This window comes from Hyalella azteca, unplaced genomic scaffold, assembly GCF_000764305.2.
Source record: "Hyalella azteca isolate HAZT.00-mixed unplaced genomic scaffold, Hazt_2.0.2 contig16884, whole genome shotgun sequence".
Lineage (NCBI taxonomy): Eukaryota > Metazoa > Arthropoda > Malacostraca > Amphipoda > Hyalellidae > Hyalella > Hyalella azteca.
The window spans coordinates 18,506-39,317 of record NW_025946691.1 but is presented as its reverse complement, the minus strand read 5'-3'; the positions used below and the strand labels follow the sequence as shown (position 1 = coordinate 39,317).

The 20,812-nt window shown below is 39.0% G+C and overlaps 1 protein-coding gene across 1 annotated transcript; it reads right to left on the bottom strand.

Annotated features, from left to right (window-relative positions):
- Positions 1-437: 437 nt before the first annotated feature.
- On the bottom strand, positions 438-18,976 carry LOC108682552 (probable metabolite transport protein CsbC). The gene is given in 14 exon segments (XM_018171740.2): positions 438-2,250; positions 2,704-2,849; positions 2,957-3,163; positions 4,013-4,164; positions 4,914-5,068; positions 5,690-5,865; positions 6,715-6,847; positions 8,342-8,420; positions 8,423-8,494; positions 8,666-8,927; positions 11,262-11,319; positions 12,022-12,124; positions 14,240-14,389; positions 18,803-18,976. Coding segments are annotated over 13 exon segments (1,749 nt in total). The 5' UTR covers positions 14,373-14,389; positions 18,803-18,976; the 3' UTR covers positions 438-2,177.
- Between the last annotated feature and the right edge of the window lie 1,836 nt (positions 18,977-20,812).

Below are 20,812 nucleotides of genomic sequence, written 5' to 3'. Positions count from 1 at the left end.
CGGTGTAATGAAAAATACTTTCATAAGTCGAGTGTGTATTGTACAACTCATAACTAATGCACTGATCATTCCAGTTTTATGTCTGTCTATTTTCGAATTAATTATTCATTTGTCGAATTTCGTTTCTCTGTTAACATGCTATCGGTTAAAAAAATGGAGTGTGTCTTAAGATCTGCAACGAGTCTGCAACAGCGCGTGACCATTTAAATCGATGAACTGTCTTCAGAAAAATGATTTTGTCTGATTATAAATAGTAAATTAATCTAAAATTTTTCAATAACCGATTGTATGAAACTGATGAAACCAAACATCATTCCGTTCGTTTTTCTCAAATAATTATAATTTTTAAGAATATAATTGTTGCTTGTATTTTGGGGATATAACTCTCATTATTTATAATAGAGATCTCCATTATATATAATGGAGATCTCCATTATATATAATGGAGATGCTTCGTGATTTTGCATCGCGTGTCGTGAACGTTGAGTTCAATCACTTTTTGTACCTGACAACACCACTGAAGTTCTGTTTTTTGTATTGGCATCTATCTTTTATATAACCGTGATTTAAATCTATCCTTGACTGTGAAGAGACTCGGTTGTTCCTATTGAAGGGCTATTATTGAATTAATTGTTCGCTATTTGTAAGTTCTCTTTGTTTTGAGATTCTCAAACTGTTTGTGATCTAAGATTGCAGAAACTTCTCAGATTATTATGTCCAATGAGGTATAGGTATTAAAATGTAAAAATATCTTACGATGAGTAATTGCTATATTAAAACGACATCAAATTAAATTACTCGCGCAGTCGACTCACATTGTTAAGCAAGTATCGTTTCGGTAACAGTTTGGAAAATTTGAATATACATTCGGTTTTAAAAACTACAATAATTCGCTCATAATGCCCTGTCCTCCTGCTAGTAAGAACATTTGAAATGTTCGTTATTTTTCAACTATCATTATTTATTTGCATTGCATTGGAGGCTAGGTGATAATATGTGAAGAATGGAAGTCAATATACAACGATCGAGTTGCTGTTTTCTTTATTATCCTTAATACGTGCTAAATTTCTGTGTTCAAGCTCACAGTAATTTTGTCGCATTGTTCGCTAGAATTTTCTACTTGCAACAATGTATAGAATAATAAACGCACTCTAGATCTCTCTAGAATGTATATGATTCTTCTAGAATTCTGTAACTGCTAAAAATTTTCGCAAATAGTAAGATTCAGGCCGCTTTTTGCGATTCTCTTAAAAGAAAACATACATTTCTGTTTTGCTCTCCTAACGCATTTATACATCAAGCCTTCGAACAACCCCACATGAATATTTAAAATTCTAAATGAGTTTCTGAACCATTCTTATATATTAGAAGAACATGTTACTCTGATTACATTTTTGAAATTGTATATTCAATTCATTAAAAGGCTAAAATTTTATAGATTCCTATAATTATGTGATTAAAATGTTGCAAGGTTGCCTTAGGATAATTAATGAGCAACGAAAATTACATGACACGGGAAACTCGTCGGTTTCATGATTCCGGTACAAAAAGGACTTATATGTTGCTGGGTGAAATATAATAACATCGTTAAAATTACACAGAAATTAACGTGAGCAGTTCGGCAACGCTCTAAAATATAAAATATGAAGCAGTGATAAAGCATATTAAGAATGATCACATTATACTCATAGATAATGCAGGAACAATTTTAGGTCACAGCCTAATCAATTGCTTTTGTAAACTATAGTATTAAAAATATGAAGTGATATTTTTTTGGTTTTTAAACCGCATCAAACCCATTTGCACGTTTACAAATGAAGCGCGCCCAGTCAAATTTTAGTAGCAATAAATTCATAAAATCTTAATAATTCCAAAAGAATCTATGAATTATTACTAGATTGTGATCTCGTTAACTTGGAAAAGCTCAACCATAAAAGCGGGAAAGCGCGAACTTTTCATTAAGTGTTAAGAGGAACATGTCAGTTCCGAGTTTAACCCTTCACTACAACTATATAGCAATAGAAAAATAAATTCTCTTCGAAGAAGTTATCATGTAAAAATTATCTAAAACTATCTAAAATCATCAACAATAACATGATTAATTATGCAGTAGATTAAATCGATGTTCTCATGATTACTGAGAAGCTGGCAAGAACAGAACAGAGCTGACCGTATCGCTATGACCGAGAGTGGTCCATTGGCATCAGCTCCATGCCGACAAGTCGGTCGTCCTCGCATACGAACTCTCGTCTGCAATAAAATAGAACCAAAATAGGATTTAGCTTCGTTAAATCATTACAATTTTAGATAATTAAATACTGTTTCATAGATGTATTTATTTCAACCCAATTCTGAAACGTACCAGCAATTTAGCTTCATACAAAAAACATTCGAGAACATAATAAGTTTGTTGTAAAAAAGCAAGAAGCATGGTTCTATCCTATGGTGGGGGATTAAAATAGGTCAACCGGGATTTTCCATTATAATTCCCATGCCATTAATTTTTGCAATTCATCCAGTTCTGTACGTTCAGGGTCGGTGAGGACTAAGGGACTTATTCAGGGTCGGTGAAGACTAAGGTACTGACTCAGGGTCGGTGAAGACTAAGGGACTGACTCAGGGTCTGTAAGGACTAAGGGACTGACCCCGGGTCTGTAAGGACTAAGGGACTGACCCCGGGTCTGTAAGGACTAAGGGACTGACCCCGGGTCGGTAAGGTGGCTGATGGTGTCTGGTAGGACGGAAGGCGTGGCCGGCAGCAGCAGCGCGACCAGCGCTGCCAGCAGACACGCCGCAGAGCAGACCAGGGGCTTAGCGCTCAGCTGCAGACTCTGCAGGTCCAGGCTGTCCTGTGGACGATAATTCAATTAAAAATAACCAGCAAAATCTGTGGGTCTGAACTTTGTTATGAGCGACTGTAATTATGCAAACAATACAGCTGGGCTCCAGCACTAACCATGAGGTGGCAGTAGGGCCCAGAAGCAGCATAACCCAGCACAGCCCAGGTCCAGGTGAAGGCCCAGACGGTCCCGCGCGAGTGTGTTGGCGTGAGACGCCACATGGCGAGCACCAGTGCCACGCCAGCCGCCACAGCCACGCCGTGGCTCAGCACTGACAGCATCACGTCGCCCACGCACGTCTCCACGTTCGCTGTCACGTAAATACAAAAAAACATTAATCGTAAATTCGATTAAAAAAATCACGTTTGCTGGATTGTATGGAGTAAATTGTGAAGGAAAGTTCACCAGGAAATGTAAATTATTCACGCACGTCTCCACGTTCGCTGTCACGTTAATACAAAAAATATATATAACTCAGTACTCACTGCAGTGAGTGACAGAGAGCGCATTTTCTCGTCGACGAAAACGTGAAGTCACGGACGGACAGACGGATGGACGGACATGGCGAGCACAATAGTGCATTTTTTGCATAAATGAGAAAATGCGCTACAAACAGTAATCGAAAATTAAACTAAAGAAATCGCGTTTGCTGATGTGGTCAGTGTGATAACGGAGTGTATGATGGACTAGATTGTGAAGGAAAGTTCACGAGGAAATGCACATTGTTCACGCACGTTCCAACGTTGTATTTCAGGAATAAAAAATGAATTTTTATTTTACATAACCTAAGTCAAGATATTTATTTTCATGTCAACAGATTTCTGTCGTGATATGAATATCCACCTTTTTATCTCCAAGTTTCGGATAAATTTGAAACGGAAAAGTTTATACAGGAGGCTTTGGTATGCAGAGCTGGGCAGCGCTACTTGGATATGTAGCGGTGCTACCGCTACAACTACATGCTCTAAATGTAGCGGGCGCTACCGCTACCGCTACAGTAAAATGTAGCGCGCTACATTAGCCGCTACAATGGCCAATATTATTGGAAATCTCTAAATAGTTATTGTTCTGCTCTTGGGATTTACTCATTAACATTTAATGATAATAAAACATTTTTAAAACATATCAATGCAACTTTATTGCAATTAACTTAACCGAACTAGTATGAGTACAGCCCAGGTCCAGGTGAAGGCCCAGACGGTCCCGCGCGAGTGTGTTGGCGTGAGACGCCACATGGCGAGCACCAGCGCCACACCAGCAGCCACAGCCACGCCGTGGCTCAGCACTGACAGCATCACGTCGCCCACGCACGTCTCCACGTTCGCTGTCACGCAAATAAAAAAAATATAACTCAGTACTCACTGCAGTGAGTGACTGAGCGCATTTTCCCGTCAACGAAAACGTGAAGTCACGGACGGACAGACAGACGGACATGGCGAGTAAAATAGTGCATTTTTTCCATAAATGAGAAAATGCGCTAAAAACAGTTATCGTAAATTTGATTAAAAAATCATGTTTGCTGGATTGTATGGAGTAGATTGTGAAGGAAAGTTCACCAGGAAATATACATTATTCACGCACGTTCCACCGTTTTATTTCATGAATAAAAAATGAATAACATACCACATAGCCTAAGTCAAGAGATTTCTGCCGCGATAGGAATATCCACCTTTTTTCTCTCTAAGTTCTGCATAAACTTGAAACGGAAAAGTTTCTACAGGAGGCTTGGATGCGATACCCTCAAAAAAATTATTGAGGACCTAAACCCTAACATGGACAGATAGTCTAAGTCAATGAACAAGTTTTAACATTGAAATTAACTGTTCATAAAATAGCATTGCAAACAGTATAATGAAACAAATATGTCAATAAGATAATATAATAAAATAAGATAATATAATAATATATATGTCGATAAGATAATAGACATAATAGTAATAAACAGCGTTCGTAATATGTAATGTAATATGTAATATACACAATAGTACGAGTAATAAACAGCGTTCACTGACTGGCTTGAGCATTCAATAATGTAATATACACAACAGCACGAGATAAACAGCGTTCACTGACTGGCTTGAGTGAGGGTAGCGAGGGAAGTCGTGGCCGCGAGAACCACGAGAGTGAGGGAAAGCATGGGCCGAGCGTTGATTCTACCCATAGTGAGGGCAAACCCAACCAACACAACCAACTCCACGGCACCGTACGCCACACTTCGATCAGCCAGACTGCAACCATTCAAATAAAACAAAATGAAGTTAACCAATAATGACTCAAGTCCATCTACAATCTATTTTGGTTTAACAAATTTTTTTGACAACAACAATTTTTTTGCAACAATATTTTAGGTAAAAACGTTTGACATAAGGAACATGATCGACTGTAAGAAATATTGCGCTATCGACAGCACAATTGGCGATCTTTAAATATCTGCATCGATGGTATTAAACGCGCATATTTTTGTACAAGAATGAATTTCTAAATAGAGACACGCGTTGTTAACCTTATTAAATCATCATCTGTGCAAGGGTAACGAGATAGGTTTAAATAACACCAAAAGTAAGTTTATTTAAAAAGTAGGTTCAAGTAAAGAAAAAGTAGGTTCAAGTAAAGAAAAAGTAGGTTCAAGTAAAAAAATGTAGGTTCAAGTAAAAAGAAAGTAGGTTCAAGTAAAAAAATGTACGTTCAAGTAAAGATAAAGTAGGTTCAAATACAGAAAAAGTAGGTTCAATAAAGGAAAAATTAGGTTCAAATAAAGAAAAAAGTAGGTTCAAGTAAACAAAAAGTAGGTTAAAATAAAGTTACAAGTAGTTTTAATGAAAAAGTAGGATTGAGGTAGTGCACGCGACCTGTTGTAAGGCGAGGGCTCGACGATGAGCCTCGTGCCGACGGTGATGCCGTAGACGAGGGCACAGAGAGCTGACACCAGCAGCACGCGCAGCAGCCTGACGTTCCTGACGAGGGGCAACACTGCGCGCGACAGCGACGACTGACCACACCCAACTGACATCAGGCATCGCTCCATCTGGGCAGGTGGTTCTTTGTTATATATATAGCGGCACCAACTGACATCAGGCATCGCTCCATCTGTGCAGGTGGTTCTTGGTAATATGGTTATACATATGGCGGCACCAACTGACATCAGGCATCGCTCCATCTGTGCTGGTGGTTCTTGGTAATATGGTTATACATATGGCGGCACCAACTGACATCAGACACCGCTCCATCTGTGCAGGTGGTTCTTGGTAATATGGTTATACAAACGGCGGCACCAACTGACATCAGACATCGCTCCATCTGTGCAGGTGATTCTTGGTAATATGATCGTTTACATGGCGGTTGAACTCAGGGTCAGGGAGATTGAATGGTGCAATCACCAACACGTGGTTATGGTTAATATTTCTACACAACATTTTTCAGCCTTAATAAAATAGAATAATCGTCTAAGGTCTAATGGCTCCAAAAAGAAAATTTTGTACCGAATTAATAATTTGAGTGAAATTTCACTTTTTGTGATGCGGTAATTTGTGCACTCAGAGACGTAGTAACAGCTATATCATGTGTAGAAATTGGCTAACACATGAAGAAAATGATGGAAAATTGGAAATACATTATTAGTTGTTATTAGCATATACTGCATTACAATAAATAATGGACTTATCGAAAACCCATTCAATCTTATAAGAGGCATGTCTATACGATGAATCTACTTAGATAAAGATATAAATAAAGAAAGATAAGAGATAGAGATAAATAAAGAAAAAGTCCCCATGAGATAAATAAAGCCGTTGCAAACCTCGCCCTTAAGAGCTCTGTCTTCTTAAAAAATTAGCTGAGAAAAAGTTCCCATGAGGTAAATAAAGCAGTTACAAACCTCGCCCTTGAGAGCTCTGAGCTTGGGCTTCATGACGTCATCGAGGGCGACGTTGTGCGACATCGGCAGCACGAAGCCAGCGTCGTCCCAGCGTCGCGTGGTCAGCATCCATCGGGCGCTCTCCGGTAGCCAGCTGTGCAAATATACAACTAACTTTAGTGTAGTTCGGTAGAAGCTTCCCTTTTTCCTCTTTAAATTTTCAGAAGCTTCTTTTTTTATTCTCTTCTTCTCCCTTTTTTTATTTTTATATACTACTTTATGCATGGTTTTATTAAAGACCAGAGAATTCGTTTTATTGACAATTTTCGTATTCGTTTTTTAAACATGCCGAATGCTACCTATTTTTCGTTTGCATGTATTATTGCATGTATTACGATATTATCCATCTGGCGCTCTCGGGCAGCCAGCTGTGCAAACATACAACTTTGATTTTCGATTTACCAGTGCAAACGAAAAATATTGTTCGATCTATTGAAAAACTAATAAGAAAATTGTCAATAAAACGAATTCTCTGGTCTTCAATGAAACCTGCTTAAAGGAACAGCTTTTGCCTACCTATACTAACATGCAACTTTATGAATGGTTTCATTAAAGATCAAAGAATTCGTTTTATTGACAATTTTCGTATTCGTTTTTTAAACATATCGAATGCTACCTATTTTTCGTTTGCACTGGTAAATCGAAAATCATGGTACCGATGGATATTTTTATTTCGTTAACAATCAATAAAACAAATTCACTTGTCTTCAATGAAATCTGCTTAAATGAACAAATTCTGCCAACTTATATACTAACACACCTACAACTTTATGCATAATTTACGTCAAATTGGCTTACTTGTCGAATTACTCAAATTTTAGAAATATCAGAAGGGGTTTGGAGAGAAATTTGTAACTCTAGGCATGGTCGAGTACCGTTAGGAACGTTCACTTATACCGGAGCAGGGAGTCTGGGCTCGAGACCCGCAACTTGCTGTGACAATTCTGTTCTAAATATGGCCGGGTGGTTCAGAATCGGTAACGGGCCAACAAGGACTCATTGATACTGACACCAGTATATTATATATTACAATATAAATGTACAGCAATTTTATTTGTTTGTTCAATTTGTAATAATCAGAAGATAAATTAAATCTTATGGAGATGTTCTACCATAGTTTTGATAGTCATATTTAAATTTCAATCGAATCTTGATAAAAAATATTAAGATAAAGGCATTCGAAGGCTTTGGTTTAGGCTTTCACCTAAAACCATGCTGCTTCAGTAATATAAACTGAAATAACATATCCTTGCAACTCAATAGCCTCGCGGCTCGACGCAAAGAATCATGCTAATTGAATAAAAATATGACAACTAAACAAAATTGCCACATGTCACACCACAAAAAAATCATGCCACTTAAATGATAAATTAATAATACCATGAAACACGACATCTAAATAAAATTGCCGTAACTCTAGCTAAAAAAATTGCCGCTTAAATTTATAATAATATCGTTAAACACCTAAATCACATAAAACATCTAAATAAAATTTCCGTAGCTCTAGTTAACAAAAATGTGCTGCTTAAATTAAAAACTATCATAAAAACACGAAACTATATTAAAATGTAACTAGCATGCGTCTCACCACAAGAGGACGACGAAGGCGACGGAAGGGACGCTCTTGGCGAGCTGCTGCCACATGGGGTCAGCGAGGAGCGTATCTCCACACCAAGGCTGTGCCCCAGCAGCACCAGGCATACTGACCGCACGCACTCCCGCTGTACGCTGTTCTCTAGCGCTGTGGGCACCAAACTCGGCTCAAAACAACTACATATTTTTATATAAACATTTTCTGAAGCATTAAAGATAGTAGTCATTCATTAAAGATGGTCCAATATTACAGATGTTTATACATTAAAGATGATATAATATTACAGGATACACATTAAAAAAACATCTGGTGACGCACCGATGAGCATGAGCGCGAGTGTGGCCGCTTGCGCGGCAGCGCCTTCAACCACAACCGCCACGATGGACACCTCAACGGTGGGGGCGAAGCTCCGGGAGAAGGCGAATACGAAGTAAACGCCCATGACGACGATGGCCACTTTGCGGCGGCCATGGACGTCCATGCAAAGACCGCTGGCCACCGTCGCCAAAACCCTGGCGGTCACGAGGAGACCGGCGGCCACCGGAGACCACCAAGTGGAGCCGACGCTGCATTCCCAGGCCTGAGACCGATGGAAATACGGGCTGAGTTTTGGCTGAATTCTAAGGGGTTGTTGAATGAAACTAAGAAAATTGTAATAATGGAAATTAATACAATTTCTGAATAACTTCCGGGGCATCTTTGATTAAAGGGAAATTTGAAATCTGTAAAATCTTAAAGTTCAAAATTTATTGGTAAAAATGTGGTCCTCCTTATTACAACGACCAATTCATAAAACTTTGAGTAATTTCAGCATTATTCATGCTCACGTACCATTCACGTTGCGCATTAAATATTTTATAATCATTATACAATAGACGGCAGGTAAATTATTACAACGATTTTATGAATTTCAATTTGACCGAAGACGGCAAATATTTGGTCCTGTTCATTTCTTAATGTTGACTCACGTGATATTCTTTACCAGGAAGAACGCTCGGCAGCAAACGTCGGTTCTGGCAGGATAAACTGAAACATAAAGCAGTGTGCGATCCAAATTACAATATACCTGAAAATTTTCAAAATATTCGATAAATTAAAACAAAATCAATGCGAAACTTACTTGAAAATTTAAAACAGTAAGAAGTCAGTCTATTTAAATCGACAAACATTCGTCAATANTGCGGACCAGTTATCAGCTAGGGTCACAATTTCACTGAGTTGTTTACAGTCTTTTTCCTTAATGAACAATCGCAGAGGCGGGGGGAGAGAACTTAGAAACTGATCGATAATGAAAAACTCGCGCACACTTGCGTAATCTTTAGGAACGTCACGCGATTCCAGCCAGTAATCTAATTTACGGCCTAATTGAGTGGCAAACTGAAGGTAAGTCTCATTGCAGCCAATGCGCGCAGCACGGAACTCCTCACGGTAAGTTTCATGTGTTTTATTGAAAACACTGAGTAAGGCTTTCTTCAGGGAGTCATAATCGCCGGTTACATCTGGGGACAAGGCAGCATAAATCTGAACCGCTTTGCCAGTTAACAATGTTCCCAACCGCACAGCATAACTACTACGATTCAGCTGCAGGAGCTCAGCAATGCGCTCGAAACGTATTATGTAAGACGTTATGTCTTCACCGTCGCGATACATAGGCAGTTTAGGTTTGGCAGCGGTATCGGATAGTTGAACTTCGGAATCGCGAGGGCTTCTCAGTTCCAACATCCTAATCTCGTGATCACGACGCTCACGTTCTAACTCTGCAGCTAACTGTTCACGTTCCTTTTCACGCTCAGCAGCCTCTTTCGCAGCCTCTCTCGCAGCAGCCCTCTCCGCGGCACGCTCGTCGCGATAGAAACATTGCTGCTTATAAATGAATTCTGTTAGGGCCTCGCCCTCTAAACCCAACTGTACAGCTTCGGCGCGCAGTTCGGCGACAGTTGGCATAGACGCCATAATTACTAGCGACCGAAATGCACAAATAATCAAAGATCAGCCAATAAGATTGAGATAAACACAAATAATATTAATGATACACAAATGGTAATAAGCTCCAATCAACAAAGAAAAATATATCTAGCTACGGTATTGGTACACGGAAAATTTCAATTTGTTAGCAACATCTCAAGACAAAGCCTGCATCGGTGAATGCCTATCTGAAAATTTCACCGACCACAGAAGGAATTGCAAATCCCATCCAGAGAAACTGAACAATTTCCCTGACTACCTCTGCGTTACTTTGCGCGAACGCGAGGACGAAATGAAACAATTCTGACCGCTAGTCAGGCTGACTACGTAGTCTGTAGCAGCTTATGATACCATATCAGGTGATCAATAATGAATCTGCGTCCTGTTCTCCCGAAATATCCCCTGGCCCTACGGCAGATACTCCTGAACAAGATTTGGACTCTCACTTCTCTAAAGAAACCCTACATACACTGGATATATTACACCGCACACAGCATATATTACACAGCACTGAATATATTAGCAAAAGTAACAACAGCTTCAAACTCCAATGTTAAGGACGGTAGGCAGCTAGTCGAACTAAGGGTCGTCCTGGCAAGGTCGCCAGTTGTAAGGTTCAAGTAAAGGACGACTCCAAGTAGATTCGACAATAGCACGGTTGCCAACCCTACAAACAGCCGTAAAACTTACGACACAAAAATAAATTTAAGTAACTGAAATCCTAGAGGGTGAATTTCCCTTACATACAACGACCAATTCATGAAAGTTTTAGTAATCTTAGCAGTCTTCGTGTTCACCATTCACGTTACGCATCAAATATTTTGTATTCATTATACAGTAGGCAGCAGGTAAATTAATACAACAATTTTTATGAATTTCATTTTGTCCGAAGACGGCAAATATTTGGCCTTATTCAGAAATCGACGTTCATTTCTTAGTGTTGACTCACGTGATATTCTTTACCAGGAAGAACGCTCGGTAGCAAACGTCGGTTCTGGCAGGATAAACTGAAACATAAAGCAGTGTGCGATCCAAATTACAATATACCTGAAAATTTTCAAAATATTCGATAAATTAAAACAAAATCAATGCGAAACTTACTTGAAAATTTAAAACAGTAAGAAGTCAGTCTATTTAAATCGACAAACATTCGTCAATAGACATCAATGTGCTAAACAGCTAAAGGAAGCTACAGGACCAACATAGAAGACCTATCACAAAATGTTGAAGAATTACTGTAAGAGAAAATACTTCATACCACTCGGCTGTGCAATTTTAATCAAGCACAGAAATAGTTCAATTTCTTATGGCATTATATAGATAAACTTTTTTTGTTCTTTGTGTTATTAAACGTTGATGGTCCTGCCAGTTTCAATAGATTTGATTTATAGTTAACAACAGAGAACGAAATGAATGGATTATTCAGTTATAAAATATAAAAGACTGAAATTAATTATTCTAATTGTAGTTAAAGTTATCATTCAGCTCTTAATTTTACTCGTGATGCCACCATATATAAGCGCAACGAGACACTCTATCAACACTAAGAAGTAAATACGAAAAAGATCGTCGTTTCCGCGACGTTTTCACGCATAGCTTGGGCACAGTACGCGCAAGTTTAATTCCAGGTATGGAAAAGTGATTAGCATGGTGGTGATCTATCCTATGATATTTAGAAGTTATGATATAATAAAAATATATAGCCTTACCTCCTTGGGACATCGTGGGGCCCAATGCCGCCCCAGCAGCTGTAGAGAGGCACAGGGAACAGCGGCCCAACGTTCAGGGCCCCGATGCTTAGCAACAGCACACCTGTGTATACAAATACAGTAATTAAAATACTATTATATGATGAAAAAAGTTTCCTTATTAAACAAAATTGATTGAATACCGGACAACCAACATGAATATAATCAATAAAACAAGGTCTCTGGTCTTAATAATTGACAAGTAAATAACGATAATGAGCATGACATAACATGGTCATTTATCACCAACGTAAATAATCAAAATAGATGAATTTAAGAAAACATTGGAGGAGAAAAATATGTGTACCTACAGACAATCAATAGGTTGAGATTTTACTAACAAAAGGGAAGATGAATATTCGTAGACATACAGGCCTGAGCTTTTACATTAAAGTGATTAAGAAGATTCATAATCCTAAAAGACGTTTTAATCGTTGAAAAAAGTCAACTTCACGGGAGTCAAGAGATGAATACAAAAAAGAAAATTTTATTCTTACTAATACAATTTTATTCTTACTAATACACAGCACTGACACGATCATAACTCATTTAAATCACCAGCATTTATTAAAAATGAGCATTTATATTAAATTAATTATACCAGCATTTACCTCATTTAAAAATCACCAGCAGTATAGATAGTTCATTTAGCGACAAAGAAGCTTCGTTTCGTTTCGTAAGAAACAAATTAGATAAATTAAAACTCTCGCTGAACTCATTTGAATTTTCAATGACTGGAGCTGCCGAGGAAGGAGCAACCTAGAATTATAAAACGACGAAATAATAAGAATTAATAAAGCGAAAAAGTGATAAGAAGTAATGAAGCGACAAATTATTAAAGAGAGACAGATGAATAGCGACAGCAAAGAAGACACGCGCACAACATTTCGATCGCTTACACGAGTCGTCGGCCGCAGGACAAGGGACAAAGAAGGGAAGTTCGAGGAATCCTGCCTACAACGTACAACGACATATAGCAACCTAACCCCACAACTGAGGCCCACTGTAAGGCACCGCGCGCCCGAGGTGAAGTGTTCAAATTCTATAAGGTTTTTGACGAGCAAAAGAACGAGTCAGGAGACTTTTCTGACGGGGACTGATATGAAAGTGATGCGGGATGCTAAATGTTTTTAATACACGAATAAAATAAAACTGAACTATAAACTAACTAAACTAAAACTATACATGGAAAAATGTGTTTGAATGATGGCAAGATGCGTTCCTCTCACAACTCATTTCGAATAAAAGTATAGAAGTATAGCCTGAAAGTCGTGAGCTACCGTCTTATAACGGGAGTCACTAGTGTGGTAATGGAATATAAATATCGAATGAAAAATAAGCGAGTCAGCACACGTAGCTGCCATGCTCACACCTTGTTACAGAAAAAGTAAAGCAGCTCACACGTCGTCGCATTAATGAGAAAACCGGACTCGCGTCAACGGGAGATACATACTAATGAGCACACAGAAGCATAATCTTATAGTTTTAATGGAAATGATAGCCGTGACGAATAATTTAAAGAAATGATGCTGTCCACCGACTAGGGATTGCGTACGTGACCGTATAATGAGAAATTCAGCCTTGGGTCTATGAGAAATACGCGCCCATATACCTGTATTAAAGGTTGCGCAGATGATTCATGTGTACTATACAAAATTCAAGGATTACTTCAAGATAGAAAAGCGAGAAAAAGAATTCGAAGTTGAAAAGCGAGAAAAAGAATTAAAAATGGAAAAGCGAGAAAGTCCTACGACACGGTCTCTAGCGACTGAATCAAAAGTTAGAGATCTATTGGCCCGGTATTTTGAGTTACCACTTGTAGAAACGGGTATAGGCATTCACGTTCACAGTGACATTTTCCTATATGTGTCAGAAAATTGTGCAGCTCAGATAATTAGACTTCGTAGCGTCGTATACAATACTGATTCATGTAGTTCAGCGCTCACGAGATGTGTTTTATTTTATTAGCAGGGATGACAGTTAATATTTCAAATACGAGTTAATGTTTCATCTATATACGGGCACATTAACCGTTAGCTATGTTATCCTCATCTATAAGACAGATAACGGTGTAATTGTTATTTGGAGCAAAAGCCCCGGTTAAAAAATTCATAATACATAAAATAAATGAATAATTAGTAGAAAAAGATTTCAAATGTTGCGCAGCGACCGGACACACCGAGGGTTGAGAGAAGATGTGTAGCAACGCCAGGATGCACGACGCCAGCGTACTCCAGTAGAGCGTCGAGGCTGGCGCGCCCTCGGCCTATGGTCACCTCGTGGCTGATGGTAGCGAAACGCTGCTTACCCATCCTGCATCACGCGGGATCTGCCGTGCAGGAACATTATTGGAATATGAGTCAAGACGAATACGGGATCAAGATGATTACGGAAAATGAGAGTATATATCCAAGATGGTATTGATAGTCAAGGTGAAAAATACTAGAATTTCGAGGAGTGAAATATTCCTGTGTAAGGAAGGTACTGATACTGGCTTAACACGTTGACTACGAAGTGGTACATATGCGTATCACGAAATGTATTTCTTCAGGACATAGTGGTACATGTACATAATTCAGGATGCCTAAAATCGGCCAAATCCGAGAACAAAAAAGGCCAAAAAAGGCCGATAACTCAATATATATTACTAGTTTATTTGTAGGTTCCGCTATAAAAATTCCATTTATTTCCTTTTTGCAGCATTTAAAATTTAATTATGAAGTACCCCTATCATAAATTTTAGCCGGCCAACGCAATTGAGAAAAACTAAATCACGGAATTCGTCCGGAAAAAGAGACCGTCTGGCAACCCTGTTTAAAAACAGTACAAAAAATAAAATAATAGTACAAGATGAAGCAATCGTAGTAAACGTGTTAAGGCGAAAGCATTTCAGCATTCTGTAACGTGGCATTCGCTATATAAAACGTAACGTGCTAAATGTTGCTACTAGCTTCACTAAAGGTATAGTCGGGAGGTAGAATTCGTGTTTGTATTTTATCTAACACAAATTTGGTACAAATTGAAGTTATATTAGTGAATAGTAGTGCAAGTGAAGTTCTTCTTACTGAACGAAAAAAATAAGAACGAAAAAATAAGTAATGCGCAGTTATCAATTACATCTTCGTCGGTACCGTATACGAGGAAAAATGAAGCAGACAGCAATATTGCCCGTATGAGGTAATTTTCACATTCGAGTATTCAGTAAATCATCTACATTGCAGGAAGACGATATTCGTAGAACTGAATTTTTTTCTCGTTATCAGCTATATCAATTGATGAAAAATGGAATCTAAAACAAATTCGTCATCAACTAACATTGGTCTATCCTCGGCTGTACACTGTTAGAAAAAATACCGTTAACGGTATTACCGGCGTTTCAGTGGCCGGTCGGGACGTGAAAAGAAACACCATGTCGCCGTTTTTATTCTAATTTGACTCTTGAAATCCATAAAACATCTAATAAAAACGGCGAAACAGTTTATTTTCACGGGGGCGACCGGCCATGCACTAGAATGCCAGTGGGACCGTTTTTTCGCCGTTTTTTCTAACAGTGTAGTTAAACCAGGATTATATATTTGAGTTGAGAATCAGGGACTGCGGATATCGGATATAGGGATAAACAATAAAAAGTAAGGTGCGTTCGGCTCATGAACGATGTGTCATCATAGATGAATCGCACATACCAATCAAACCATAAGACAGAAAGAAACCCACACAGTTACACAGAGCCATGTGCATGCAGCATGTGCTACCTATCACTACATGCAGCACACAGGCGACAAAAGGTACGCAGCACACTGCAGGGTAGCTATCACTACATGCAGCACACAGGCGACAAAAGGTACGCAGCACACTGTGGGTAGCTATCACTACATGCAACACACAGGCAACAAAAGGTACGCAGCACACTGCAGGGTAGCTATCACTACATGCAGCATACAGCCGTTAAAAGGTACGCAGCACACTGCTGGGTAGCTATCACTACATGCAGCACACAGGCGACAAAAGGTACGCAGCACACTGCAGGGTACCTTTCACTACAAGCAACACACGTGCAGTAAAAGGCACACTGCTACCAGCTGCGTGCCGGCATGCACTTGATGGTCTCAAAAGGCAGTTCAATAAAGCGGGTAAGTGAGCTGGTTACCCTCTGGGAATCATACATCAACACGGCACTAGTGCCACACAAAAGAAGCTTGCAGCCACGCAGACGCCACTGCAAGGCATTTAGACGGCTGGCAACTAAAGAGAACCTACGTGCTGGTGCATACTGGATTCTTGATTGGGAAACATTCCTAAACATATAGCTGGTGGTTCATTTGGACCTTTCGCTATTGGGTACATAAATTACATGCTAAAATAATACAATAATGTGAAGTAATTAATTGAAAACAGAAGGTAAAGGAAAAAAACGGAGTATATCTATGAAATGTGATATATATAAAATCCGAGATACTTTCCTCATCACTAGAAACAAGTGGGAATTTGCTTGTACTTCTAAGATGAACATCTACATAGCCGCATAAGCATAATGTACAAATAATTCCCATTTGAAAATGCAGGCAGATACTTCAGCTTGAAAAAACACAGGTTCAAATTTGTATGACTGAAACTACAGCTGTTGGAAACTACAGTTGCCTATTGATAACATATATTGCAATACACTTTTACGAGCGTCATCGGAACATCATTCTTCACCTGTAAAAATGCATATATATTATTGTTCCTGGGCGCGCAACCCTTATAGATAATAATCTGTGGAACATGAGAGTCCCGCTATCACGAACTCCGTTATTCAATTCCCTTTATTCCGGAACCAGTTGCTCATTTTTACATTAAAGATAATAATGGAAATACCCGTTCAAAGTTACATTTAACTATTTTGAAGTTTAAAAGAAATTTATTTTAAGATATTTAATTTATTTTTGAACCATTATTAGGTTCAAGAAATTAAATCTTTAACTGAAAATTTGATGCACTCACAGAAGGCAAATATTGTTGAGAGGCGCTCGAATAACTGTTATATCTTTAAAACATTCGGCTATAAACACAGAAAAAAACGAACTCTGAAAATATATACTAATAGATACAAAGAGCTCAACTTGAGATACGAGCTTATAGTTAAAAAAGTGGGTCAACAGTCCACACAAGCAAACCCTAATTAAGGATATGCAAGAAACTACTGGACAGAATCAGGGCAATGATATCAAGCAAGAAACTACTGGACAGAATCAGGGCATTGATATCATGCAAGAAACTACTGGACAGAATCAGGGCAATGATATCAAGCAAGAAACTACTGGACAGAATCAGGGCATTGATATCATGCAAGAAACTACGGGAAAGAATCAGGGCATTGATATCATGCAAGAAACTACTGGACAGAATCATTGCATGATATCATGCAAGAAAGTACGGGACAAAATCAGGGCATTGATATCATGCAAGAAACTACTGGACAGAATCAGGGCATTGAAATCACGTGGACGATGTCTTACATGTGATGTGTCAGCAAACCGAATGAAAATAAAGGTTCTCATCACATTTTTCAATGCATAAAATCTGAGTAACACTGGCAACAAAAGCAGTTGTTTGGGCATTGTGTCAAGAAAATAGAATAATTCGTTTAAGTGTCACGCGTTTATTTGTATGCCTAACTTTTTGCATTAACTCTTCCTACTGTAGGGCAAAATTGGTCCGAAGTTCGGCTGTTGTACATCACTTTCTTTTCATGATGGAAACATTACGATTTCTTTCATCTCATGGCAGTTTGACTAATATAATAAACTTTTACAAAAAGTGTATTGTCGCTTCGCCAGGCATCATAACCGTTTCTCTCAGTCTAGCACAAGTGCTGCGACAAATAAAAAGAATATTTATCATGCAATGAGCAAGTTCCACATGTCATACAACAACAAAGAATGAATACAGCCAGAAAAGAATTAAGCGGAAGTTGCTTCAGCGAGCTGACGCTGCAGCATGAGTAATCACCGACCGGGGTTGGGATGGCGTTGGCTGGAAGCCGTAGTACGTAATTCGTTACAAGACTAACTGTATAATATCATATTCTCGAATTTTTGTGTACAGGATATGCTCGTGACTAGAGCTGCACTCTACAGAAAATCATGTAAATGTCGCAAGTTGTAGTTCAATATATCAGCGATAGAATGTAGTTTTGTTCGGGATCTCTGCAGCGTTATAAGAGCTTGATGGCTGTGCGGAGCATCAATTCGTGTACATGTTTCTGAGGGAAGATATTTTGGCAGTATATGTGACAGTTATATCTATCATACTAAGGATAAGGCGAAAGTAACACATCCACCGCTTGCCACATTGTGTCAGATACCTACTTGGAAAAATGATGACACGTTGGAAATTTTATATCTGAGTCAGCGAACGTTTCGAGTGAACAGAAACCACGCAAGCGGAGCTTGAATTTACGACGGCCGCAGGGCTCGCAATGATTAGAGATTTCGTAAAAAAAAATCTCGAATATTTTTGTCATCGAGGAGGTCGATGACATCGATTTAAATCCATTGCACACGACAGCCGCAAGTAAAATACGAAAAGTGGATGGGACAATTAATAACTACATAGAACGATGACAACATTGTCAGGAATGAATAATTCCAACGGATAAAATGAAAAATGTCAATAAAATAATAGATCATTGAAGGGAATGGAAACAAAGGCAATATTGCTGAGTACCAAGTGAAGGATGAAATGTTTATAATCGACGTACCGAGCTGAAGACGTGATTAATGCTCCGGGACGAAACGCAAATATTTCAGATCATCATCGGTGCGTTGAGTGGTGGAAACAACCGCGACATGCTATAATTATAAAGATTATACCGGTACGGTGGTACCTAACAATACATATTTAATTTTCACTTCATATCATGAAAAACTCAAATCTGAAATGATGAAAATACGTTTGAAACAACATCGGGCATATCAGAACGAAATTTCAAAGCGGACTTGAATTTAAAATAGGGTTTTTAAACGTGGTTCAAACGAGGACATTAACAACGTGGAAAGTTACAAACATATTCATTTGTAGTATTAATTGATTGATCATTGATAATTAATTAATTGATCATTGTTAGCTGCGAGCAACAGATCAATTGTGATAACGGATCACTGTTGCTGATGAAGGCGGCACAAACCGCTAACTTCGATGAGCGCTGAGTCCGGGAACCCGCAGGTTGAACCTACGAGCTGAGAGCAGACAACCGCAATTAGTAGCATCAAAAGATCATTTCACATCACTCAGCCGGCATTCAATTTCCTAAGGGTTCTAGTAAGCCTCAGCATATCCAGCAACTCAAGGAACATGACAAACACTCCCAGTTCACTTTGACAAACACTCCCAGTTCACTAAGAGAGCGACAGAGCACAGCAACCTCACTACGCGTGCGGCAGAACACTGACAGCAGTCAGCAGAGTTTAGGTGTAACCCAACGACAGGAGTCGCGGCATTCAAGGTCCTGCACTCCCTGCTCACCAGAGGCCAGCTGCAGCAGCAGCCCGCTGACACTAGTGACTGATGGCGCCGCAGACCGCTTCGAGTTTCTAAGTTCGACTATATATAAGTTAAATTCAATGAAAGAAATATAAATTCAGTGGAAAGAACTGCATGGAAGCTAAAGATTTATTGAAATACAATAATATATGTTAACGTAATATAAATTAAATACCAATAACAAAATAAAATTCCACAGAACCATTGCCAGTCGAATGTGCTCCGATGATCCGATCTGTTCATTAAGACAGTTCTACTATAAGCACATTCTTTTTCCGAGCTTTGCAAAGAGCAGAATTTTGAATACCTATTGCCTGATGTTATATATAACCAAAGAGCCATTATATGTAATTTCACACCATTACAAAAATACTTTATAAGTTTAATAAACATTGTATTACAGGGAAGAATCGTGCAAAAACTGAATACCCAAGTACATTAGAAGAGGAGAGACATTGATGCTCTGGATTCCGCGTGCTAATGGGAGATCTCAATCCCGCGATGTAACTAAAGTTCGCTTGTAAACCGTACTTCGATTGTTCGTACGCTGTTTATATTATTGAGAAGATAGAGGAAGCGTATTTGTTAAAGTATTCTGAAATTTTCACACGCAACTAAATCAAATGGAAAAATAGCTTCTCAGACCAAGAAGAACGAAAAATATAAGCTGTACTCTAACATCATAAGCGGCCGATAGCTAAATCCTTAGTATCTTTAGTATCTGTTTCGGATGTAGTAGTCCCAGGCAACGATGGATCGCCGCCTATCATTTGAGCCAGCTGATGCACGATGCTGTTGTTTGCTTGTCACCGCTGATAGTGGTGCAGGGGAGGTCAATCAGGGATTGTGCCCAGAAACAAGTCCAGTCTTCTCATGAAGGTCTCCAGAGTGAACTCTATCTCTATTAGATCCTTTGGTAGGACGTTAAACAGCCTCGGCCCTGCCATGGAAAGAGATTCTTTCCGCAGGGATTGAAATCTGACCGCGGATCAGTTACTTCGTGGGGGAGCCTTGCAGTCTCCCCCTTCTCTCGTTATGATATGTTTCAATCCTGAAGGTCTCGTTTTCAAAGGTTGGTGTCATTCCGGTTATTATTTTCTATGTTTACAGAATGACAAACCTCTCCCGTCTCCTTTGCAGTGAGTACAGACCCAGTCGCTCCAACATATGATCCTGGAAGAAAAGGTTCGCTAGCTGGATCCCTTCCAGTTGCCGCACTGCGCCGAGC